Source organism: Amblyraja radiata, chromosome 5 (assembly GCF_010909765.2).
Source record: "Amblyraja radiata isolate CabotCenter1 chromosome 5, sAmbRad1.1.pri, whole genome shotgun sequence".
Classification (NCBI taxonomy): Eukaryota; Metazoa; Chordata; class Chondrichthyes; order Rajiformes; family Rajidae; genus Amblyraja; species Amblyraja radiata.
Window position 1 is genome coordinate 4,042,167 of NC_045960.1, and position 27,443 is coordinate 4,069,609.

Sequence of the window (27,443 nt, forward strand, 5' to 3'; positions counted from 1 at the left end):
CGATGGCCCCCACTGCAGTGCATGGGCTTACATCGGAGTCGATCCCTTGCGGAGGATCGCTCCAACTGTGGCCTGCGGTCTTTACATTGGGAGCTTGCAGTCTCAGGAGAGGCCCTGTATATCGGAAGCTCCAATGTCGCGTAAGGTTCGACCAGCCCCGACGCAGGGTTCGATCGTACGGCGCGGAGGAGCTGAGGTCCTTCTGATGCAGGAGCTGATCGCCTCGACGCGGAGGGCTGCCACCGGCTACGGGAGTCAAGATCATCCCGTCAATGGAGAGCTCGAGGCCCCTGACCGTGGGAGAGCAAAGAAGGGAAGAGATTGAACTTTTTTTCGTCTTCCATCACAGTGAGGAATGCGGGGGAGTGTCTGTGATGGATGTTTATGTTAAAATGTGTTTTGTGTTCCTTTGCTTTTTATTTGTATGACTGACTTGGCAAATGAGGGGGCACTGTCAAGTATGGCTGCCCTGCCAGCAGCTGTTAGTCCTTTCACCCTTTTTTATTTTTAGTGAGTTAAAGTGTTTGTTTTGGAGGCCTTCTAGTCTTTTATGTGGTGGGTGGGGGGAGGGGAAGGGGGAAACTTTATTTCCTGGTCCCTACCTGGTCGGAGAGGCAGATTCCCTCCGAGCTGCTTCTTCGCCCCCCCCTCCTCGCGGCCTACCATCAGACTGGAGCGGCGTTTCCTGTCGGGACTGGCTGGGACTACAGCTTCGGTGGCGGCACAGCGCAGGGACACCATCACGGAGCGGGCGTTGCGTTACCGCGTTGCCGTGCCGTAAGCTCCAGAATGCTGTGACTGCCGACTTCAACATCCGAGGAGCTGTGGCTGCGGGCGTCCAGCCGTGGGCGGCGCTGGATTTAAAACACCGCGGAGCCTGGGATTCGAGATCGCCAGAATCGGAGCTCCAGCCAGCGCGGCCTGAGGACTACGGGTGCCGCGGTCTCCGGGGAGGAAGCGGCCGCTCCAGACATTTCCAAGCTGCTGAGGATTGTTCACCCGACGCCGGAGTTCCATCTTCCTGGCAAGAGGGCCTGAAAACATCGGACTGGCTGCGGAGGCCACAATAGGCCCGACTATTGATGAACAGGGGATGGGACTGGACTTTGCTGCCTTCCCCCACAGTGGGAACCGTTGTGGGGGGATGTTTTTATGTTTATTGTTAAATTCTTTAGTGTTGTGTCTTATCTTTATTCGTGTGCTGCATTGGCAAGTCAAATTTCACTACACCACTTGGTGTATGTGATAATAAATGTCCTTTGTACCTTTGAAATTCCTCGTCTGTTGCAAAACATACTTGGCGAATAAAGTATTATTGTGATTGTGTCTTCAGACAGCTTGTTGCTGAATGGCGGCATGGTGGCGCACCGGTAGAGTTGCTGCCTTGCAGTGCTCACAGCGCCAGAGACCCGGGTTCTATACCGACAACGGGTGCTGTCTGTGCGGAGTTTGTACATTCTCCCTCCCCGTGATCGCGTGGGTTTTCTTTGAGATCGGTTTCCTCCCACACTCCAAAGATGTACAGGTTTGCAGGTTCATTGGCTTGGTATGTATGTAAATTTTCCCTGGTGTTTGTAGGATAGTGTTAATGTGTGGGAATCGCTGGGCGGCGTGGACTCCGTGGGCCGAAGGGCCTGTTTCCGCGTTGTATATCCAAAAAACTAAACTAAACTAAAAGGAGAAGGATGACAGTTCGAGGGACGACCAGATGGAGGCGATGGCTGCAACAGGCCTTGATGGCCGGCTGCAGCTGGGACTGTGAAATGGCACAAAAACCTGCCGAATATTACATATTGACTCTGTCGGCTGTTTGTTTGCATTATGTGCTCACCGGGTATTGTTCATATGGCATTATCTCAATGATCTGCAGGCAAAATAAAATACCCTGGCATGCGTGATAATAAAGAATCCATTGTACCATTGAAAGATTCCATTGAATGGACATAGTCTTTTTCCCAGGCTAGAGCAGTCTAACACCAGAGGGCTTAGATTTGAGGTGAAAGAGGAAAGATGTTAAGAGAGCTGAGGGACAGTGTCTTTGCATAAATGTGCAACGATGCGCTAGAAGAAGTGGTAGAGGTAAGTACAATGACAACATTTGAAAGACTTTGGACCGGTTAATGGATAGGAAAGATTTGGAGGGACATGAGTTGAATGCAGGCAAATAGGACAAGCTGAGATAGACAACTTGATCAGCATGGACGATGTTGGAACAAAGGGCTGAAATGCTTCCGTTGTGGAACTCCATGACTTTGACTCTTCAGAGGAACTAGTGTTTGAAAGAATTAATTATCAGAACAGTAACAAGGAAAACACCACAACCAATTATTATGGAACTAGTGAGGACACTTACAAATAGATTTTGCCAAAGTCAGCATCGATTTATGAGGAGAGAATCATATATGACAAATCTGGTTAAGATTTCTTTGAGGCTGTAAGGTGGGCCAGTTGATGTGTATTCTGTTTTTCAGAAGGCTTTCAATGAGTTGTCATAGAAAAATAGAAGCATAGAAAATAGGTGAAGGACATTCGGTCCTTCGAGCCAATATGATCATGGCTGATCATCCAAAATCAGTAACCTGTCCCTGCTTTCTCCCCATATCCCTAACATGTTAATAACACGTTATTAAAATTTGAGCATGATATGGATTGAGAAATAATGAGTGCACTTGAGTAGAAATAAATCATTTTTACGATACAATATGATACAGCTTTATTTATCTCGGAGGGACATTGGTCTGGCAACAGTCAAAGGATACGGTTACAAGGCATTGAAAGGGTCATGTGCCTTATAATGATAATGAGATTTTCGGTTGCGAGCCTGTTAATGGTGAGTTACTGCTGTGATTGCTGCAAGGGTCACATTATCTGCATAAGTTATTTGCATGAGAGGGTCAAATATATCCAAATATGTTAGTGACAAAACTGGGTGGCAATATGTTGTGAGAATCTTGCAGAGGCTATGTAGGCTCAGTGGATGAGGAGGTTGGGATTTCTGTGTAAACATTACAAAGATTTTGGACGACAGAAATCTTTGTTTTTATGTTAAATAAAAGACATGAGAAAATAACTTATTTTATTTCTTACCCATTCAATATTAGAACCCATTAAAATGGCTCTTCTGATAGAGGCCAAAGCGTGGAAAATGGTTCTTTGTCGATTATTGAACGAACAGTACAAGGCAAAAATGTTGGGAATTACAGCATTTATCAGTGCACAAATGAAAAATTTAGCTCGACCAATTCAGGATTTGGATGACGTTAGATTTGCCATGGAATCGCTAACAGAAATACGAAATAATGAAATACAAATGGATATGACGTTGGCACCCATTGAGGTATGTGCCGTTCTGTTTTAATCATTTCTTCCAATATACGTTTTTATTCCTTTTAGAGTAGTCTTCAGATTTTTATTACCTATACTTGAATTCATCTAATTAATTTTCTCTATTAGCTTAGCTGTGTTCTCAACTGCGGAACGTGGCTTGAAAGATGCTTTTTTTTGTACTAAGAGGCATGTTTTACTCTGCAGAAATTAGGCAAATTGAAAGATATACGCGATGGCAAAAGTTTTGAATGGTTTCTATTTAATGAGGGCAAATTGGTTGGGGATGAACTGGGACTACGTCACAATAGGAGAGCACACACTGCCGGCTTTGGGCAGTATAGAGTAAACTTTGCAGGTCACAGCCAACTTGACCTTGAGGGCCAGGGGAGAAGTCCCTTAATCAACTGAAACTGTACCCATGGATTCAATCAACTCAGGTACTATTGGCTGACAGTTGAAGTCTAAAGGGCCTGTCCCACTTACGCGACCTTTACAGGCGACTGCCTACACACGTCATAGGTCGCCGAGACTAATGGTCGTGAGAAGTCTCCTATGGTCGTGAGAGGTCTCCAAAGAGTTGTAGCGTCTTTCTGTTCCCCGCTGACTTTTCAACATGTTGAAAATTTCGGCAACCACTGACGGGTGCTGACAGTCGCCTGTTAAGGTCGCGTAAGTGGGACAGGCCCTTTACTTGAGGTTATGACCCATTGCAGATGGCAAATGTTTTCCTGAATCTTTTTTTTTTAAGGGCAGCAAAGCATGTGAAATCATGGAGATGTTTGGCTGGGTGAAATGGAGTGAAAGATGCAGTGGGGAAGGACAGGAGGATCAGAGGAACGTGATTGACCCAAGCTCCACCTAGTCCCTCTTCATATTCTTGGCGGCATTGAGGTCAAACAAAATGCAGAAGGCTTGGCGATCCCTCAGATCCTGAGTGACTTGCCCCCAACCCAGTTCTGTACAGTTCAGAGGTACCAGATGAGATAGGACACGTTTGGAGGGATATGGGCCAATCACAGACAAGAGGGACTGGTGTAGATGGGACATGTTGGCCGGTGTGGGCAAGCTGTGCTGAAGGGCCTGTTTCCACGCTGTATGACTATATATCTCTATGAAAGTAGGAAATGAGAGGACCAAGTGGAAGAGTGAAGCACGAGAGCACGAGATGAATAAGGGTTGGAGGAAGGGTGACTGAGAGTTGAGAGGAGGTGCGAGCGTTGCTGGGATGCTGAAAGAGATGGTGGATAAATGTGGGGTTTGCAAGGAAGAGTCAATGGGCTGGGACATATCTGCTGGAGACCACCTGTGAATATGTGAGTGTGTGTTCATTCTGAACGTGGAATGAAATGGATGATGCTCAGAATGTCTTACAGGCTGGGACTCACCAAATGTTCCCAGTCAGCACAGAACAACTGGCCTCAGACTAAGCTGAGGTATGGGGGTAGGGCCAGTTGGGGTCCCACCTGTTGAGTAAATCACACATACTCACTGATCTGGTGCAACAGTATTTATTGAGTAACTCACATAACACACTACAGCAGATGAAGAAGGGTTTCGGCCCGAAACGTCGCCTATTTCCTTCGCTCCATAGATGCTGCTGCACCCGCTGAGTTTCCCCAGCAATTTTGTGTACCTTCGATATTCCAGCATCTGCAGTTCCCTTTTGAACACACACTACAGCATGTTGCTTCAACTGCTGTGGCAACATTGACTGACCGCCCATGTCGGGTTGCGATGATATCAAGTGTGGAAGTAGGCGGAGCTTATGATAACAAAGCATTACATTGGTTAGTAAGTAAAGTGACCAATCTACATCTTTCCTTGCAAGAATAAAAGTGAAACACATCTCAATTAAAGCGATATATATGAATAAACACATCACTAGGTGTTGACTGATTAATACAGTAACCGAAAGGGAAGTACAGATGGTTCAAACAAAATCTCCGTATCTGAGGGGCGGCCTACAAACCCGGCCCGCGCACCTACGGTACAGATCCGCGTCTCATCCCTTCACCGGCAAAATAACCGGGGAACTTTTATAGAATTTATAGAATTTTTCGAGGATGTAACTAGTAGAGTGGATAAGGGAGAACCAGTGGATGTGTTATATCTGGACTTTCAGAAAGCTTTCGACAAGGACCCACATAAGAGATTAGTATGCAAACTTAAAGCACACGGTATTGGGGGTTCAGTATTGATGTGGATGGCAGACAGGAAGCAAAGAGTAGGAGTAAATGGGTCCTTTTCAGAATGGCAGGCAGTGACTAGTGGGGTACCGCAAGGCTCAGTGCTGGGACCCCAGCTATTTACAATATATATTAATGATTTGGATGAAGGAATTGAATGCAACATCTCCAAGTTTGTGGATGACATGAAGCTGGGGGGCAGTGTTAGCTGTGAGGAGGATGCTAGGAGGCTGCAAGGTGACTTGGATAGGCTGGGTGAGTGGGCAAATGCATGGCAGGTGCAATATAATGTGGATAAATATGAGGTTATCCACTTTGGTGGCAAGAACAGGAAAGTAGACTATTACTTTGAACTGGCCTCAACTACCTTCTGTGGGGGCGCTGTCCTGTGCACGGCTGCCCAGCCAGCAGCTGTCTGTCTTTTCATCTTTTTATTTTTTATTTTAGTTAGTTAAGTGTTTTGTTTGGAGGTCTAGACTTTTTTATGTGGGGGGGGGGAAACCTTCCCCCCGGGTCCCTACCTGGTCGGCGAGGCAGCTTTTCTCCGGGCTGCAGCTTCGACCCGTCCTCGCGGCCTACCAGCGTGCCTGGAGCGGCGTTTCCTGTCGGGGACCGCCCAGAACCTCGGCTTCGGCGGTGGCATAGCGCTGGAGCACTATCGTGGAGCGGGCGATGCCTTGCCCGGGTCGCCGCGCTGGAGCTCCGGTGACCTGAAGATCGCTGAGGAAAACATCGCGGAGCTGCGGGACTGTGGAGCGACCAGCTGCGGGCGGCGGTGCTGACTTTACACCAGTAGCCTGGGATCTCTAGATGAGATCGCCAGTTGTGGAGCTCCAACCGGCGCGGCCTTGTTGGCTTCGGAAACCGCGGCCTCCAGTGCGGAAGCGGCCGTTCCAGGGTTCCCAAGCCGCTGAGAGGACTCTCCCGACGCCAGAGCAACATCACCCGGCGAGAACGGCTTGGAACATCGGGCCTCCGTAGAGGCAACTGTGGAGGCCTCAATAGGCCCGACTATGGGTGAACTGGGGTTGGGGACTGGACTTTGTGCCTTCCCTCATAATGGGAACCATTGTGGGGGGATGTTCTTTATGTTTAAAACTCTTACTAATGTTATGTCTGTATTCCTTCTTTATGTGCTGCAAAATGGCAAGAAGCATTTCACTACACCTAGGTGTATGTGAATGTGACCAATAAAATACCTTTGATACTTTGATATGTGAATGGTGGCCGATTAGGAAAAGCGGAGATGCAACGAGACCTGGGTGTCATGGTACGCCAGTCATTGAAAGTAGGTATGCAGGTGCAGCAGGCAGTGAAGATAGCGAATGGTATGTTGGCATTCATAGCAAAAGGATTTGAGTATAGGAGCAGGGAGGTTGTACTGCAGTTGTACAGGGCCTTGGTGAGACCACACCTGGAGTATTGTGTACAGTTTTGGTCTCCTGATCTGAGGAAAGACATTCTTGTCATAGAGGGAGTACAGAGAAGGTTCACCAGACTGATTCCTGGGATGGCAGGGCTTTCATATGAAGAAAGACTGGATAGACTCGGCTTGTACTCGCTAGAATTTAGAAGATTGAGTGGGATCTTATAGAAACTTACAAAATTCTTTAGGGGTTGGACAGGCTAGCTGCAGGAAGATTGTTCCCGATGTTGGTGAAGTCCCGAACAAGGGGTCACAGTTTAAGGATAAGGGGGAAGTCTTTTAGGACCGAGATGAGAAAAACATTTTTCACACAGAAGAGTGGTGAATCTCTGGAATTCTCTGCCACAGAAGGTAGTTGAGGCCAATTCATTGGCTATATTTAAGAGGGAGTTAGATGTGGCCCTTGTGGCTAAAGGGATCAGGGGGTATGGAGAGAAGGCAGGTACAGGATACTGAGTTGGATGATCAGCCATGATCATATTGAATGGCGGTGCAGGCTCGAAGGGCCGAATGGCCTACTCCTGCACCTATTTTCTATGTTTCTATGGACCTATGCGACGGGCGCACTGGTGACTCAGGAGCGGAACACGGCGAGGCTGGCGAGCGGGACACCGAATGTGGTGGTGAGGGAGTTGGAGGCACCACCAATGCCTGGTCTGCAGCAGCAGGGTGTGAGGGAGGAGATAGTCCAACAGAGGATGGGTAGTTCAGATGCGTTGCATCAGGATACAAGAGAGCAGGACATGGTTCATTCACAGGAAGGAGATGTTGACGATTGCGTCTGTGGATCCCTCCGTCTGCACTCACCAGGTATGAGCGTGGCTCTATTGCGGGACTGTGGATGTAACCCAAATGGCCATAGCACTTGTTGGTTTGAAGGCAAACAACTTGCCCATTGGAAAGAGGTTTAAGTGGTTTGCTGGACTTATCGAGAAATCGCTTTTGGGTATCGGGTTTCAGCTGGAGTTGTTTCTGTACAGCAGGTGGTGAATGAACCAGTGGCTGCAGCAGCTGCTGGGGCACGGGTAGTGCAACACGGGTCTGTCGGGACATCAGGCATTGGGCAGGAGACCCCAGTATTGGGTCACGGGCGATGTTCCTTAAGTTGAGCAGGTTCAGGTAGACATCGGATTTGGCACGGTGTGAGCGCTCCATTAATTGTTTGGTGCTCCAGACAGCCCGTTCTACAAGTCTGTTTGACTGTGGGAATTCAGGGCTGCTGGTGACATGGCGAAAATCCCATCGTTGAGCAAAGTTTTTGAAACACTGGCTAGCGAACTGACTGCCGTTATCTGACAAGAGGCGCGCAGGGGCGCTGTGCACGGAGAAATGGCGCGACAGCTTTTGGATGACTGCATCGGATGTTATGCTTTGGAGCAGGTCGATTTCGAACCAGCCCGAATACGAGTCAACGAGAACCAGATATTGTTTGCCACGCCACTTGAATATGTCGGTAGTGACCATGGACCAAGGCAGAGGAGGAACAGGGTGTGAGAGCAAGGGCTGCTTCTGTCGGTGTGGCGTCAGGCTATTGCAGATGGCGCAGGCTTGAACTTTCTCGTGCACAAACTCAGTCATCCTGGGCCAGTAAAACATGCTCTTTGCTCATAATGCTTCCACATGGGGGTGGCCCCTGTGGATGGAATCAAAGTATTTGTCCCGTAGAGCAGCTGGGATGACGGCTTTGTGGCGCTTGATTATGACAGCATCTTGCAGTACCAGTTCGTCGCGAGCCAGGTAGTATGGGCGAATCGCAAGTGGGGCGTGATGTTGCTTTTCAGGCCAGTCACGCCGGATGACTGGGGACAGTAATCGTAGAGTTGTATCCACAGCCGTGTGCTCTTCCAGGTTGCTTCGGCTTTCTGTACGTACGACACCATCATTACTGTGAACTGGTCTTTCTCAGACGGCTGTTGTTCGCAGGTTGTTCGTGGGGCTCTTGATAGTGTGTCAGCCAGATGCATGTCCTTGCCCCGATTGTAGATTAGGGTAAAATCGAAGCACTGTAGCTGCATCATCATCAGTTGCAGGCGAGCAGGGGCGGCATGAATGGGCTTGTTCAGAATGGTGACCAGTGGCTGGTGGTCTGTTTCAACAGTCACAGACTTGCCAAAGATCGAGTCCTTAAATTTTGTGCAGGCAAAAACCACAGCAAGTAATTCCTTTTTGATCTGGGCGTATCGCTGTTCAGTCGCGGACAGGGTACAGGAGGCATAAGCAACAGGTCTGCAGTCTCCTTCGGCAGAAATCTGTGGCAAGCTGCTCCGAGTCCATATTGGGAGGCATCTCACGTGAGTGTCACCGGCAGGTTTAAATCGAAATAAGCGATGGTAGGGGCACTGGACAATTGTAATTTAAAGATTTCGAAAGCTCTCTGGTGTTGTGGGTACCAAGACCATGCAGTGTCCTTGTGAGTCAGTTGTCGTAGGGGGGCAAATATTTTGTTGAGGTTAGGGATGAATTTCCCCAAGTAGTTAACCATTCCTAGGAATCTCTGCAAACTTGTAACGTCAGTGGGAGCTGGCATCTCGTTGATGGAAATGGTCTTGGGTGGTCTGAGGCCATCACTGGTGAAAACGTGTCCGACATAATGGACCTCCTTGACGCAAAATCTGCACTTCAGAGTGTTGAACTTGAGATGGATGTCTTTAGCATGATCCAGTACTCTTTTCAAGTTGGCAGCATGTTCATCCACGTCGCGTCCAGCAATGAGACTATCGTCGACAATGATGGCGCAAGGATACCCCGCAAATAATTGTTCCATTGTACATTGGAATACCTCGCTGCCAGAGTTGATGCCAAAGGGCATCTGCAGAAATTTGTAGTGGCCAAAGGGAGTGCCGAATGTGGTGAGATTGGACAAGTTGGGGTCCAGCGGGATCTGCCAGAATGAACTTTTAGCATCCAGAACAGAAACACGGAGACACTGCCCAGCTGGGCAGCAAATTCCTGTGCGCATCGGGTAGTGCGGGCATTTGATCGCTGTGTTCGGGTCTCTGGGGTTGATACAGATTTGGATTTCTTCCTTGTTTTTCTTTGTTACAACCACCATGGTGGAAACCTAGTCGGATGGATTGGTGACCGTGGCAATGACACCCAGGGACACCATCCGTTGGAGCTCATTGTGCACTCTGTCATGCATAGCATGCGGAATGTGGTGTGGTGCTCGAACCACAGGTAAGACATTTGTGTCGGTGATGATGTTGTATTTGATGGGTAGCTTCCCAAGCTTGTCATCAAATAGTTCCTTGTACTGGAAAAGTATCTGCTGGGTGGAGCCCTCGGCCGGAGATATTTGATGGACGCAGGCCCAAAAGTTATCAGTCCTAGATCTTGGTACGCTTTAATGCCAAGCAGAGTTGCAACTTTCCCCACGGACAATGAAAAAGTTCCGCTTGTGAGCTTGTGACTCCAGGCAGCAGTTCAGCTTCTGCACGTGGGTGTACCTCCCCTCCTCCGTAGGCTAGCAAAGTGGCCGAATCCTCATTCTCCCACCCACTATTTCATGGCTTATAGGAAGGATGTCAACAAAATAGAGAGAGTACAGAGGAGATTTACTAGAATGTTGCCAGGGTTTCAACAACTAAGTTACAGAGATAGGTTGAATAAGTTAGGTCTTTATTCTCTGGAGCGCAGAAGGTTAAGGGGGGACTTGATAGAGGTCTTTAAAATGATGAGAGGGATAGACAGAGTTGATGTGATCAAGCTTTTCCCTTTGAGAATAGGGAAGTTTCAAACAAGAGGACATGACTTCAGAATTAAGGGACAGAAGTTTAGGGGTAACATGAGAGGGAACTTCTTTACTCAGAGAGTGGTAGCGGTGTGGAATGAGCTTCCAGTGGAAGTGGTGGCGGCAGGTTCGTTGGTATCATTTAAGAATAAATTGGATAGGCATATGGATGAGAAGGGAATGGAGGGTTATGGTATGAGTGCAGGCAGGTGGGACTAAGGGAAAAGAATTGTTCGGCACGGACTTGTAGGGCCGAGATGGCCTGTTTCCGTGCTGTAATTGTTATATGTTATATGGCTTCTGAGCAGTCAGCTCAATGCACTGGAAAGGTACTGCCAAAGGCAAGCCCACAAAATGTTCCAAAGCCACTTGCAGGATTAATTAACCCCCCAATTTAGTCTGGTTATTCAATTTTCTCTTGGGCATCACCCTTTTATCCAACTCATGCTTTTCTCTCCCCCTCTCCCTTCTCAACGGTTTCTACCTTTCCCAAGATCTGACGAAAGGTCAACAACTTGAAACATTCTTCAGAATGTCTGAAGAAGGGTTTCGACCCGAAACGTTGCCTATTTCCTTTGCTCCATAGATGCTGCCGTACCCACTGAGTTTCTCCAGCATTTTTGTCTACCTTTGATTTTCCAGCATCTGCAGTTCCTTCTTAAACAACTTGAAACATTCACTCTTTTTCCTCTCTCCATTGACACTCTCTGACCTGATGAGTACTTCCGGCGTGTTATGGTTTTTTTTGTTGAATATCCAGTATTTTCATACTTTTCAGTTATTTACCTTTCCCAGGCCAGTGACAACAGCATCAAAACACTAATTACAAACTCCATTGAATATAACTTTATTGCACCCGACAGCAGACTCCCAACTCAAACTGTGTAAGAAAGAACTGCAGATGCTGGTTTAAATCGAAGGTCGACTCAAAATGCTGCAGTAACTCAGCGGGTGGGGCAGCATCTCTAGAGAGAAGGAATGGGTGATGTTTTGGGTCCTCAATCCACTTTGAATCTTCTTTGGAGTGCAAGAGGATGAGGGGTGATCTTATTGAGGTGTACAGTGTATAGATGCACAGAGTCTCTTGTCCAGAGTAGGTGAATTGAGGACCAGTGGACATATGTTTAAGGTGCAGGGGAAAGATTTAATAGAAATGTGAGGGGTAACTTGTTCACACAATGCATGGTGGGTGTATGGAACAATCTGCCAGAGGAGGTAGTTGCGGAAGGGACTATCCCAACATTTAAGAAACAGTTAGACAGGTACACGGATAGGACAGGTTTGGAGAGATTTGGACCAAATGTGAGCAAGTGGGACTTGTGTAGCTGGGACATGTTGGCCAGGGTGGGCAAGTTAGGCTGAAGGGCTGTTTCTATACTGTTATACTCTATGACTCTATATTCAAGATTATTTGACAGATTTTTAGATATTTTTAGAAATCACCAGACTAAGTGCAGACCCGTTGGGTCTGCTCCCCCAACGCAATATTCCACCACTCACCCGTTCCCCCAACGCAACCCATTCCCCCAATGCAATATTCCACCACTCACGAATAGCTAACATACCTAACATTGATGCTGACAATCCTTCTTCATTGTCAGCATCATTCAACATGAAACAATCCATTTGACCACAGTGTCTATGCCAGCCATTAAATTCCTATCTTTAATATTTCCCAGTACTTAGTCCATAGACCCTCGAGTGCAACTAGATCCTTCACTTGGTGTGAAGACCAAATCAGCTCACAATACTACCACTAAATTCCCTCATTCTCTTCCTCATTTAACCAGCTAAAGCTAAAGGAAAAGGCATTTTTTTGTTTTTTTAATTTAGAGATACAGCACGGAAACAGGCCCTTCGGCCCACCGAGTCCGCACCTACCAGCGATCCCCACACAATAACACGGTCCTACACACACTAGAGACAATTTCCATTTATACCAAGCCAATTGACCTACTAACCAGTACGTCTTTGGGGTGTGGGAGGAAACTGAAGATCTCGGAGAAAACCCACGCGGTCAAGGGGAGAACGTACAAACAGCACCCATAGTCAGGATCGAACCCGGGTCTCCAGCTCTGCAAGCTCCGTAAAGCAGCAACTCTACCGCTGCACCACCATGCCTCCACCCTGCCACAACTATTGTTGTATCAAGTGACCACCAGAATGGAAGTGGAGGACTTTATTTTATATTGCTACAATTTCAAAGGTGGCTCTAATATAATTGATGGGACATACCTAATATTTAATTACATACCTAATTAATTACTTTTATATCTGATTCATTTTAATGGCACAGGTACAAATCCCATTTGAGTAGAATTTTATTTATTTTCATATAGGAAGCATATAATATCCTGAGTAAGTACGAAGTTGGGATTTCAAAAGAGGAAGCAGAGGGAGCAGACACACTTCGATATTTCTTCAACAAACTGCAAGTTAAAGCTGTGAGTATTATCTTTATATGAGATATGAATCTAAATCAACGTACAGAAAGTGATGAAAGCATAAATGAAGCAAAGGCATGTACACTAATTGAGTTGATCAAACTAATTCAATGTTCACCCTTTACTCACTGGGAGATTATTTATCAAAACAGTGACTGCAATAATTTTCCCTCAATGCAGATGATGTAGTGGCGGGATGATCAGGGGATTTTAATAGGTGTTGTTGAGTGAATAATCACAGAGAAATGGAATTGATGGGATTGCTCTCTGAGAGCAGCATACATTCAATGGGTTAAATTTGCCTCCAATGTCGTAAGAAAGCATGTGAAATTATATGGAATTTTCAGTGGTGGTAAGGCAAAATATTGTGGGGTTGCTTTAGAGATTGAGTGAAGCAAGGTCTGGAAATCACTGTAGAAAGTGTTGGGAGTATCCTCATGATGTGTCCCTTAGAATACGTGAGGGGAAGCCAGTGGATGTGGTGAGGTCCCACATAAGAGATTGGAGGCTCGGTTAGAGCACACCAAATTGAGGATAATACACGGAAGATAGACAATAGACAATAGACAACAGGTGCAGGAGTAGGCCATTTGGCCCTTCGAGTCAGCACTGCCATTCAATGTGATCATGGCTGATCATCCCCAATCAGTACCCCGTTCCTGCCTTCTCCTCATATCCCCTGACTCCGCTATTTTTAAGAGCCCTATCTAGCTCTCTCTTGAAAGCATCCAGAGAACCTGCCTCCACCGCTCTCTGAGGCAAAGAATAGACACAAAAAGCTGGAGTAACTCAGGTGGGCGGCATCTCTGGAGAGAAGAAATGGGTGAGATTTTCAGGTCGAGACCCTTCTGCAGACTGGTTAGGGGTTGGGCAAATGAGAGGTATAGACGATGAAGTAGAGAGATAACAATGAGGTCCTTGTCTGCAAAAAATATGCAAAAAAGCAACAATGATAAAGGAAACAGGCCACTGTTAGCTGTTTGTTGGGTGAAAACAAGAAGCTGGTGCGACTTGGGTTGGGGAGGGATAGAGAAAGAGGGAATGCCGGAGCTAGCTGAAGTTAGTGAAATCAATATTCATACCACTGGGCTGTGTGTATATACAGATGTGATTTGGGAATTGGTTATCAGACTGAAAGCTAAGAATAAGATTGTATAGATTTTTCCCATCGGTCGGCTATGACTAGTGGGGCGCTGTCTGGATAATGCCCCACAGCTATTCACTATCAATACAAACAGTTTGGCCAAGAGGAGCAAATACTGTATTTTCAATTTTGATGATAAAATAGATCAAATAGTGAGTAGGGTGGAGCATAAAAGCAATTTAGGAAGATATTGGGGACTGGGCAAGGATTGGTTGATACAATATAATACGGAGAATATAAACGTATCCAGTTTGATGCACAGAAAAGCAGAGAATTTAATAACTGGTGAGAGATGTTCAAATATAAATGCATTTGTGCATTGAAGGCTGGAGCAATAATAATAATTAAAAGGCATCTTGATAAGTATGCGTGTGCAGATGTGGTGAAGATGTCGCTATTTAGAGCATACTGCACACCACTCTACACTGCGCACCTGTGGTCGAACTATGGAAAGATAAGTTTTTATATGTATTTTATGATATTTTTCAATATGCAATGCATTTTTATGTAATGTTGCCCCTTGTCTGGACCTCGAGTCCGTAATAAAGATTATTATAATTATATTATTATTACTTGAATGAGTCAGTCATTGAGGGATATGGCATTAATGCAGATGAAAAGGATTAGTCTGGGTAGGCATGATGGTCAGCATAGACAGAGGGATGAAGGTACTGTGTCTATGCTGGATAACCCAAGACTAAATTTATCAATGTGTTCAGAACATTGACTCCTTTCACCAGATTAATATTTTCAGATGTCCTTGAGCCTGTAACTAACACTCAATAAAAGTTTTCCACTGCATCCAACTAAAAACAATTGATTGTCAATCCAGTAGTCCCTGCTTCTTCCCATTGACATCTCTATTGATGGATCAGCCAATTTAGCCCACTTTCATTTAAAATCCAAACTCTAGCAACCTCAAGTGTCCAGAGATTAGTATGTTTAATTGGCCTATACTTCGGGAATTAATACAACACAACAAGTAAATATACAATAATACAATACATATAAAATAATACAATAAATTATCAGTTATTATGAGGTAACCAGATTATAATAGTGCAAGCCAAAATATATAGTGTAATCTTTATAAAGTCCATAGCTCTTCTTTTCTGGGGTAGGAATGTGTTTATTCTGGAATTAATATATGTCTCAACAATAGTTTCAACCAACACTTTACTTCCAAACTCAAGTCTGACCTCCAGACATAATTACCTAAGGCCTTACATGAAGTTGGAAATGATCTAATCTTGCAGAAACCTTTAGTGGTTTGCTGTTATGCATTTCTGGCTTCCAGTTGCCAAAATAATGAAGAGCTGATATGTAGGAAGGAACTGCAGATGCCTGCACAAAAACTGAAGATAGATTAAAAAAAAAGCTGGAGTAACTCAGTGGGTCAGACAGCATCTCTGGAGAGAAGAAATAAGTGACGTTTTGTATTGAGACCCTTCTTTAAGACTGAAGGAGGGTCTCGACCTGAAACGTCACCTATTCCTTTTCTCCAGAGATGCTGCCTGACCCGCTGAGTTACTCCAGCTTTTTGTGTCTATCTTCTGAGCCACAGATATGTGTGCATTTATCATTGGTTTCTTTGATGGATCCCACTAGCCATGTATCAATGATGCACTACTTTGCAACAATCACGGCTTCAACTCTTGGCAAATATAACTATCACAATGTCCAGTTAGCTGTTGCAATGCTTTTATTTTGCTTTAATCTGCCTTGCCTTCAATATTTCTGTCACAATGACATATTAAAGAGAGGCTCTTTGGAGACAAGGAATATTTTCTCAACACCAGGCATTTAACTCCAGTAAGTAACCCACATTAAAAAGTAGAGAGTGCCTGCAACAAGAGCTTCATGACTTTACCAAAGAGTAAATTCATCAACCAGATTGTCCTACCTTCATGACATCCACCAATCTCTGGAAGTCTTCCACCACTGGATCAGACCACAACATCTATCCTATTTCAGAAATTCAAATGGTGTTCAATCAGCACCAGTTAACTTTATCTGGTTAATTACGTTTCCCATCCCTGTCCAATCTCTGTGTACTGTCTCAGTGTACTACTACTGTACACTTCTGATTTTGTGGTCTGATCCAGTGGTGGAAGACTTCCAGATACTGTATCTGAGATGCTTATCTAAGATGTATATCTAAATGCTTATCTATAGTGATACTTGTACTGAACTGTATGCAAACACGAATTTCACTGTCCCTTGGTACATATGACAACTAAAGTACCGTTGAATAAAGCATCATTTAGATGCCTTTCAACTTTTATAGTTTGGGATGGAATTTTGCTTTGACTGGCTTGCGTTAAACATGCAATATGCTATTTCCATACATGGAACTATCTTACAGAAAGTAATTCCGTTTGGTAAACACTTTCTCCCCCTCCCATTCCCACACTTCCCTTTCTGTCCTGGGCCTCCTCCATTGTCAGAGTGAGGCCCAGCACAAATTGGAGGAACAGCATCTCATATTTCGCTTGGGCAGTTTACACCCCAGCGGTATGAACATTGACTTCTCTAACTTCAAGTAACCTTTGCTTTCCTCTCTCTCTCCATCACCTCCCCCTTCCCAGTTCTCCGACCAGTCTGACTGTCCCCAATTACATTTTATCTCTGTTTGTTTTGTTGTCACTTTCTCAAACTAAAAATGATCTACTCTACATTTTCCTTGATCTCCACCCCCTTTGATGTCTCATTCTCACACCTTACACTTACTTATTTCTATCTCCTTCTCCCCTGACTCTCAGTCTGAAGAAGAATCTTAACCCAAAATGTTACCCATTCTTTCTATCCAGAGATGCTGCCTGGTCCCACTGAATTACTTAACCATTTTGTGTCCATCTTAAGCCAGTATCTGCAGTTCCTTCCTACACATTAAGTCCTTTTGACTTTAGTGGAACTGTGTTTCAGAAGCAGAATACAACGCACAGTTGCTGTCATGTTATGTTGTTATTACTGGCAATTTGGAAAGAAAATCCTGCTTGGCCTCACTGACTTCTACAATTTTCCTTGTTTGATTTTGACCAGTGAGATCAAATTATGAATTATAACTCAAAGATGTCGTAAATACTAGCTGTATAATGGCAATAGTAGTCTTATCCTGTGGTATAATTGCTTGTTCAAACAGAGGAATGTACAGAATGAATTGGTACAAGTCCAACCCAAATTTAAAGCTAATCTGCTGGAGTCCGTGGAAATTTTCCAGAAGGAAGTGCTCAAATATGGACGACAATATGAAAAGGTAATCATTTATGAGGAGGTTTTAGTATATTTAGGCAACTCAATTTAGAGGTCAGTAAAAGATCAATATATAGTCTCAAGTTTTGAAATCTGGCATAAATCTTGCGCATGGAATAACCGGCAAGATAGATCTACATCGCTCCTTCTTGAATTTAGCAATAATGTATAAAACCACTGTTTGCTTAAGTGATTGAATGAAAAGATTCACCAAAAATAGTGAAGAAAATAATTACCAGTTCACTGTTGCATTGATGACTTCAGTTTAATTTGAGTTTAATTTAGTGATACTTAGAGATTACATATAATCAGAAAATGAAACAGTGTACAGAAACATAGCCTGCTATAGGAGGCAAAAGTAGAGATTGCTCGCGGCCCTGATGGACATTTATAAGTCTTTGCTGATCACAGATGAGATGCTGAATGATAAAAGACAGCAAACATGGCACCTTTGGACTCTGCAATGGATCTCTCAGATGCTAAGCATGTATTCCAATTTACCTCTCCACAGACCTTGCACTTTTTAATCTGCACTGTCTCTGTAGTTGTAATAATATATTCTGTACTGAGTTTTGCACTACATGTTGTGCTCATGCATGGTATGATTCACCTGGATAGTGCGCAAGACATTTTGTCATCAATTGGAAATAAACCAATACCAATACCAATACCAGAAGGACTGCTGGGATAAGACAGGTAATGTTTACATGTCCAACACCAGTGGCAGAGACATTATTGGAAAGGATTATGAAAGATTGGATTATTCTATATTTGGAAGGATATGTTCATACAGTAAGTTATAGGAGCAGAATTAGGCCATACAGCTCATCGAGTCTACTCCACCATTCAATCATGGCTGATCTATCACCCCCTCCTAACCCCATTCTCCTGCCTTCTCTCCATAACCCCCACATCCCTACTAATCAGGAACTTGCTACCTCCGCCTTAAAAATACCCAATGACTTGGCCAATACCCTACCCTTGTCCTCACCTTCCACCCTACCAGCTGTCACATACAACAAATAATCCTCCAACATTTTCGCCACCTCCGACGGGATTCCACCACTCACCACATCTTCCCATCGCCTCTCCTGTCGGCTTTCCGCAGAGACCACTCCCTCCGTAACTCCCTGGTCAATTCGTCCCTTCCAACCCGAACCACCCCCTCCCCGGGCACTTTCCCTTGCAACCGCAAGAAATGCTACACTTGTCGCTTTACCTCCCCACTTGACTCCATTCAAGGACCCAAGCAGTCGTTCCAGGTGCGACAGAGGTTCACCTGCACCTCCTCCAACCTCATCTATTGCATCCGCTGCTCTAGATGTCAGCTGCTCTACATCGGTGAGACCAAGCATAGGCTTGACGATTGCTTCGCCGAACACCTCTGCTCGGTTCGCAATAACCAACCTGATCTCCCGGTGGCTCAACACTTCAACTCCCCCTCCCATTCCGAATCCGACCTTTCTGTCCTGGGCCTCCTCCATGGTCAGAGTGAGGACCACCATAAATTGGAGGAGCAGCACCTCATATTTCGCTTGGGTAGTTTACACCCCAGCGGTATGAACATTGACTTCGCTAAATTCAGGTAGTCCCTACTTTCTCCTCCCCTTCTCAGCTCTCCCTCAGCCCACTGGCTCCACCTCTTCCTTTCTTCTTCCCCCACCCTTACATCAATCTGTAGAAGTGTTTTGACCCGAAACGTTGCCTATTTCCTTTGCTCCATAGATGCTGCCTCACCCGCTGAGTTTCTCCAGCATTTTTGTCTACCTAATGACTTGGCCTGATATGGATTGATCCCTGATATAGATTGATCAGCGATTGTCAGCACAGTGGTGCATCTGTTAAAGTTCCTGCCCCCAGCGACCCGGGCTTAATCCCGACCTCGGATGCTATCTATGTGCCGTTTGCATTGTTTCCCTGTGACTGCATGGGTGTCTTCCAAGTGTTCCAGTTTCTTACAACATCCCAAAGACATGTGTGTTTGTAGATTAATTGATCTCTGTAAATTGCCCCTAGTGTGTAGGGAGTGGATACGAAAGTGGGATAACATAGACTCGTGTGAACGGGTGATTGATAGTTGGTATGGACTTGGTTGGCCGAAGAGCCTGTTTCTCTGCTGTATCTTTCAATCAATTGAAGATTTGTTGGTGGCAGAAGATCCTATTTGACTAATTTAACTGAAATTTTTGACAGTTACAGGAAGAACATGCAAACTCCACACCGACAGCACCGGAGATCAGGATTGAACCTGGGTCTGTGGCGCTGTGTGGCAATAGTTTTTCTAGCTGTGCCACTGTGCCACCCAAGAGAGTGTGTTTTAAGAGCAGATTGGCTTATGTAATTCTAATGTCTAATTAATTTAAGTTCCTTGATTACTGTTTTGAGTTCTATCGAGAGGTATAAATAATCCTATGAATATAAAGTAGGTAATTCTTTGAACATTTCTCATTTTGTTACTTTAGGAAGGCCCTATGGTTCCAGGTATTCTACCGGTAGAAGCCAGTACCAGATTACAAATTTTTCAGGTGACAGTTGAAGATGATAGTATAAGAATAATTACGCACCATGAAAGACTCCAGTAATTATTAGACTGCTAGATTTTTTCTTGTACAGAATAATCTTCCAATATTTTCTGTTATAAGGTCATGTCATAATTGATAGGAGCAGAATTAGGCCATTTGGCCCATTGTCTACTCCGCCATTCAATCATCTCTCTCTCCCTTCCCCAATCTCCTGCCTTCTCCCCATAACCCCTGACACCTGTACTAATCAAGAATCTATCTATCTCTGCCTGAAAAATATCAATTGACTTGGTCTCCACAGCCTTCTGTGGCAAAGAATTCCACAGATTCACCAACCTCTGACTAAAGAAATTCTTCCTCAAGGAACGTCCTTTAATTCTGAGGCTATAACCTCTAATTCTAGTGGAAACATCTTCTCCACATCCACTCTATCCAAGCTTTCACTATTCTGTATGTTTCAATGAAGTCCCCCACACTCCGCTCTGGACCACTTGGAGAACAAAATCTCATATGTCAGGCTGTTATTCATCGATTACAGCTCGGCATTTAACACAATCATCCCCTCCAAGCTGGTTACCAAACTCGCAAAACTGGGTCTCTGCGCATCCCTCTGCAATTGGATCCTCGACTTCCTCATTCACAGACCACAGTCTGTTCGTATTGGTGGAAATGTGTCAGCCTCGATAACAATCAGCACGGGAGTACCTCAAGGCTGCGTGCTCAGCCCCCTGCTGTACTCACTCTATACTCATGACTACGTAACCGGTCACAGTGCAAACTCCATCATCAAGTTCGCTGACGACACCACTGTTGTGGGACGTATCACTGATGGGGATGAGTCAGAGTATAGAAGAGAGATCGAGCAACTGTTCATATGGTGCCAGCGCGATAACCTGGCTCTCAACACCAGCAAAGCCAAGGAACTGATTGTGGACTTTGGAAGGAGTAGGAGGGGGACCCACAGCCCCGTTTATATCAACGGGTCGATGCTTGAAAGGGTCAAGAACTTCAAATTCCTGAGCGTGCTCATCTCTGAATTTCCTGGTCCGAGAACACTAATGCAATTATCAAGAAAGCTCATCAGCGCCTCTACTTCCTGAGAAGATAACGGTTTGTCAAGGAGGACTCTCTCTAACTTCTACAGGTGTACAGTAGAGAGCATGCTGACCGGTTGCATCATGGCTTGGTTCGGCAACTTGAGAGGAAAAGACTACAAAAAGTAGTAAACACTGCCCAGTCCATCATCGGCTCTGACCTTCCTTCCACCGAGGGAATTTATCGCAGTCGCTGCCTCAAAAAGGCTGGCAGTATCATCAAAGACCCACACCATCCTGGCCACACACTCATCTCCCTGCTACCTTCAGGTAGAAGGTACAGGAGCCTGAAGACTGCAACAACCAGGTCCAGGAATAGCTACTTCCCCTCAGCCATCAGGCTATTAAACCTGGCTCGGACAAAACTCTGATTATTAATAACCCATTATCTGTTATTTGCACTTTTATCAGTTTATTTATTCATGTGTGTATATATTTATATTATGGTACTAGACCAAGTGCAGACCCGTTGGGTCTGTTCCCCCAACGTGCGGTTGTGGGGGGGGGGAGGCGGCATGCAGCGTCACACACACTAACTATCCCCTACCCCCCCCCCTCGCACTCACACTATTACCCCCCTTGATATTATATTAATATTATTAATTTGCTCCTTTTACCCCATAACCACCCTATCCACTGACGCATAGCCCCCAACTTGCAGTCACATCTAGAGAGGGAGGGGGGAAGGGGGGGATTAGAGAGTGAGGGCAGAGAGAGAAGGGACAGAGACAGGGAGAGAGACAGAGACACAGAGAGAGGGGCAAGAGGGATAGGGGGGTGGAGAGGAGGAGAAGAGGGAGGGTGGGTGAGGGGGGAAAGGCGGGGGAGGAGGGGAGGAGAGAGAGAGGGTGAGAGTGAGGGGTGGAGGGAAGAGGGTAGGGGCTGTGGAGGGGAGGGGGTTTAGGGGAGGGAGGGAGGGGAGGAGGGGAGAGTGAGAGAGAGGGGGGAGAGAGGGAGGAGAGAGGGTGTGCTGAGAGGGGGGTGAGGTGAGGGGAGGTGGGGAGCAGGGAGGGGGGGAGGGTGGAGGGAAGGGGGTAGGGGTGTGTGGAGGGGAGGGGGGTTTAGGGAGGGACGGTGGGGGAGGGGAAGAGGGGAGGAGAGGGAGAAAAGAGGGGAGAGAGAGAGATAGAGGGGGGGAGGGGAGAGGGGGGAGGGAGAGGAGAGGGGGAGGGAGAGGAGAGGGGGAGGGAGAGGAGAGGGGGAGGGAGAGGAGAGGAGAGGGGGAGGGAGAGGAGAGGAGGGGGAGAGCAGAGGAGGGGGGAGAGGAGAGGGGGGGGGGTGGGAGAGGAGGGGGGGGAGGAGAGGGGGAGGGGGGAGGAGAGGGAGAGGGGGGAGGAGAGGGAGAGGGGGGAGGAGAGGGAGAGGGGGGGAGGAGAGGGAGAGGGGGGGAGGAGAGGGGAGAGAGGAGAGGGGGGGGGGGTGGAGAGGGGGGGGAGGAGAGGAGGGGCGGGGGGAGGATGAGGAGAGGGGGGGGAGGAGAGGGGGAGATGAGGAGAGGAGAGGGGGGGAGAGAGGAGAGGGGGGTGATGGGGAGAGGGGGGGGGGTTGGGGAGAGAGGGGTGAGAGCGAGGAGGGGAGAGAGAGAGAGAAAGGGAGAGAGAGAGGGGGGGAGAGAGATAGGGAGAGAGAGAGGTGGGGAGAGAGAGAGGTGGGGAGAGAGAGAGGTGGGGAGAGAGAGGAGGGGCGAGAGAGAGAGGGTGCCTTTTTACTTCAACCCAAACAACCATTTGCAGGCAGTGCTTTTTTCCTCAAACTAACCATATTTTCATTTTCAAACCACATTATGGGTACTCACAGCTGTGGAGACATTTGTTCAGTGTCATTCAGAGCTCTGATTGAGGCACACCACTTGCAGAGACTGATTGAGGCACACCACTTGCAGAGACTGATTTGAGGCACACCACTTCCTGGTTTGATAGTCCATCCGCCTCCCTCCAGCAGGGGCAGCAGAGAGAATGGGGAATTTTGTAAAAACATTAATATCTCTGTCATTTTTCATCGACGGGAAAAATCCTCGGCACACATGTGGCAGAGGGGGGCTCTGAGCGAGGTGGCCAAAAATGACGGCCGTAGGTGGCGGCGTTCTCTCGGAAATCGCAGCACAGATGGCCAAAACCGGTCAAGAACAGACTTTTAGTAATATAGATATGGACACACTGATCTGTTTTGTAGTAAATGCCTACTATGTTCTGTGTGCTGAAGCAAAGCAAGAATTTCATTGTCCTATCAGGGACACATGACAATAAACTCACTTGAACTTGAACAACTTCTAAATTCCAGTGAATACAGGCCCGGTGCGGACAAACTCTCATCATATGTTAACCCACTCACTCCTGGGATCATTCTTGTAACCTCCCTCTGGACCTTCTCCAGGGCCGGTTATATACGGATTATCTGAGGTCAGCACAGTTGGCACAGTGCCCAAAAGTGCTCATAATACTCCAAATGCGGCTGACCAGTGCCTTATAGAGAGAGCCTCAGCATTACATCCCTGATGCCAGCTTTGATTGGAGGGTTGGAACTCATTCCTGCTTTTCGGATCATCATAAACAACAGTACATTTTCATTTATTAAATAACTGATCATGTAGGTCTTGTGAGGGCATGATTAGTGAGTTTGCAGATGACACGGAAATTGTTGGTCATAAATAGTGAAGAAGGTTGTGTAAGCTTACCCCGGGACAAAGACCAACTGGAAAAATGGGTGGAATGGTGCAGATGCTATTTAATTCAGACCATCCTGAGGTATTGCATTTTTTTATGTCAAATACAAACAGGACATAGACAATAGACAATAGACAATAGGTGCAGGAGTAGGCCATTTGGCCCTTCGAGCCAGCACCGCCATTCAATGTGATCATGGCTGATCATCCCCAATCAGTACCCCGTTCCTGCCTTCTCCCCTTATCCCCTGACTCCGCTATTTTTAAGAGCCCTATCTAGCTCTCTCTTGAAAGCATCCAGAGAACCTGCCTCCACCGCCGTCTGAAGCAGAGAATTCCACAGACTCACCACTCTCTGTGAGAAAAAGTGTTTCCTCATCTCCGTTCTAAATGGCTTACTCCTTATTCTTAAACTGCGGCCCCTGGTTCTGGACTCTCCCAACATTGGGAACATGTTTCCTGCCTCTGGCGTGTCCAAGCCCTGAACAATCTTATATGTTTCAATGAGATGCCCTCTCATCCTTCTAAACTCCAGAGTGTACAAGCCCAGCTGCTACATTCTCTCAGCATATGACAGTCCCGCCATCCCGGGAATTAACCTTGTAAACGACATAAACAGCAAATGGCAGGAATGTCAGGAGTGTTGATGTATGGAAGAACAATTTGTATGTTCACAACTGCCTGGTAATGCAGTAACAGGTAAACTGGGCCGTGAAAAGGGCATTTACTTTAGTTTAGAGACACAGCGCAGCCCGTGCTGACCAGCGATCCCTGCACATTAACACTAACCTACACACCAGGGACAATTTTACATGTATAGCAAGCCAATTAACCTCCAAACCTGTATGTCTTTGGAGTGTGAGGGGAAACCAGAGATCCCGGAGAAAACCCACGCAAGTCACAGGAAGAACGTACAATCTCCATACAGGAAGCACCCGTAGTCAGGATCGAACCCAGGTCCTTGGTGCTGTAAGGCAGCAACTCTACCGCTGTGCCACCGTGCCACCCTTTATTGATATGCTTGCCTTCGTAGGCCAAAGCTTTCATTATAAAAAATGGGAATGTCATGATGCAGTTGTACACAACATTGATCGGACCACACTTGGGAGTATTGCCTATAATTCTGGCCATCACATAATAGGAAGAATGTGGTTGCAATGGAGAACAAAGAAGAGATTTGCCAGGATTCGGCCCATTAAGTCTACTCCGCCATTCAATCATGGCTGATCTATCTCTCCCTCCTAAACCCATTCTCCTGCCTTCTCCCCATAACCTCTGATACCTGCACTAATCAAGAATCTATCTACCTCTGATAGGCAGGTGCAGGGCCGGACTTAAGCCGATTTGACCGATTGCCCCCAATTGGGCCCCGCTCCTAATGGGGGCCCCGCACTAATGTTCCGTATTTCGTACGGAAATACGAATTCTCTTTGTTAAATAAAGATTTTTTTTTAATTCGCCATCCGGATTTTTTTTTTTTAAACGAACATGTATAACAACCGCTGCACGGCCATCAGACACAAACGATTTGTTAACTAGTACTGTTAGTACTTCTTAACAGCAAGTAGTTAACAAGTTGTTATACAATGTCATCAATCTGCATCCATCCACATTCCTCAGTAAATGTTATTGTGTTTTGAATGAGTATTAATTACGCCGTGTTCCTTTGAATAAAATTCACGCGGCGTCAATAATACTTGTTTAAAACACAATTACATTTACTGAGGAATGTAGATCGATGACACATTGAGAATTTCTTTAAACTCACCATCATGAGTGAGGGCCCCGGACCGTGAGAAGGGGCTTCTTCTTGGTGGGCAGGTTAGTCATTCACCTACCGACCCACGTTGTGTCTCTCTGTGTTTTGCTCTCTCTCTCCCTCCCTCTCTCTCTCGCGCTCTCTCTCCCGCTCCCCATCTCGTCTCTCTCTAGCTCTCTCACCCTGTTGCCTCAGCATTCCCGGAATCATTGACGTTTAGCGGTAGACAAAAATGCTGGAGAAACCTAGCGGGTGAGGCAGCCGCCTGGCCCGCTGAGTTCCTCCAGCACTCTGTGTTTTTTGTTTGGCTCTAAAGTTGAAGGTGGCTCAGCGGGACGGGCATCGGGTCTGGGGAGAGGGTTGCGTTTCTGGTCGAGACCCTTCTTCAGACAATCACAAGTACTCTCACCGACGAGAGTTCAGTTCAGTCTGAAGAAGGGTCTTCTCTCCAGAGTCGCTGCGCTGCCTTCCTGCTGAGTTACTCCAGTTTTATGTCTATCTTCAATTTCAGAGAAATACAATTTCTCACGGGGGGCTTATAACGTCTCTAAACCCCTCTGAACACCTCTAAACCCCCTCTATCACCCCCCCCCCCCTATTTCCGTCTACAACACTTCTGAACACTTCTAAACCCATCTGAACCCATCTGAAGCCCTCTAAACATCTCTAAACCGTTTAAACCCCTCTAAACTAGGAGGCTACAAGGTGACTTGTATAGGCTGGGTGAGTGGGCAAATGCATGGCAGATGCAGTATAATGTGGATAAATGTGAGGTTACCCACTTTGGTGGCAAAAACAGGAAAGTAGACTATTATCTGAATGGTGGCCGATTAGGAAAGGGGGAGATGCAACGAGACCTGGGTGTCATGGTACACCAGTCATTGAAAGTAGACATGCAGGTGCAGCAGGCAGTGAAGAAAGTGGATGGTATAGAAACATAGAAACATAGAAATTAGGTGCAGGAGTAGGCCATTCGGCCCTTCGAGCCTGCACCGCCATTCAATATGATCATGGCTGATCATCCAACTCAGTATCCCGTACCTGCCTTCTCTCCATACCCTCTGATCCCCTTAGCCACAAGGGCCACATCTAACTCCCTCTTAAATATAGCCAATGAACTGGCCTCGACTACCCTCTGTGGCAGGGAGTTCCAGAGATTCACCACTCTCTGTGTGAAAAAAGTTCTTCTCATCTCGGTTTTAAAGGATTTCCCCCTTATCCTTAAGCTGTGACCCCTTGTCCTGGACTTCCCCAACATCGGGAGCAATCTTCCTGCATCTAGCCTGTCCAACCCCTTAAGAATTTTGTAAGTTTCTATAAGATCCCCTCTCAATCTCCTAAATTCTAGAGAGTATAAACCAAGTCTATCCAGTCTTTCTTCATAAGACAGTCCTGACATCCCAGGAATCAGTCTGGTGAACCTTCTCTGCACTCCCTCTATGGCAATAATGTCCTTCCTCAGATTTGGAGACCAAAACTGTACGCAATACTCCAGGTGTGGTCTCACCAAGACCCTGTACAACTGCAGTAGAACCTCCCTGCTCCTATACTCAAATCCTTTTGCTATGAAAGCTAACATACCATTCGCTTTCTTCACTGCCTGCTGCACCTGCATGCCCACTTTCAATGACTGGTGTACCATGACACCCAGGTCTCGCTGCATCTCCCCTTTTCCTAGTCGGCCACCATTTAGATAATAGTCTGCTTTCCTGTTTTTGCCACCAAAATGGATAACCTCACATTTATCCACATTATACTGCATCTGCCAAACATTTGCCCACTCACCCAGCCTATCCAAGTCACCTTGCATCCTAGGATAATGGATAAATGTGAGGTTATCCATTATCCTAGCATCCTCCTCACAGCTAACACTGCCCCCCAGCTTAGTGTCATCCGC

At 46.3% G+C, this 27,443-nt stretch overlaps 1 protein-coding gene across 1 annotated transcript in view; it reads left to right on the top strand.

Moving 5' to 3' along the window:
* The window catches only part of LOC116972889 (dynein heavy chain 8, axonemal-like), a 574,435-nt gene that overhangs the window by 224,679 nt on the left and 322,313 nt on the right, over positions 1 to 27,443 (top strand). The window contains exons 33-36 of the mRNA XM_033020476.1: positions 3,102 to 3,337; positions 13,009 to 13,113; positions 17,400 to 17,513; positions 19,972 to 20,034. Coding sequence (XP_032876367.1) covers positions 3,102 to 3,337; positions 13,009 to 13,113; positions 17,400 to 17,513; positions 19,972 to 20,034 — 518 coding nt within the window. The remainder of the gene's footprint in view (positions 1 to 3,101; positions 3,338 to 13,008; positions 13,114 to 17,399; positions 17,514 to 19,971; positions 20,035 to 27,443) is intronic.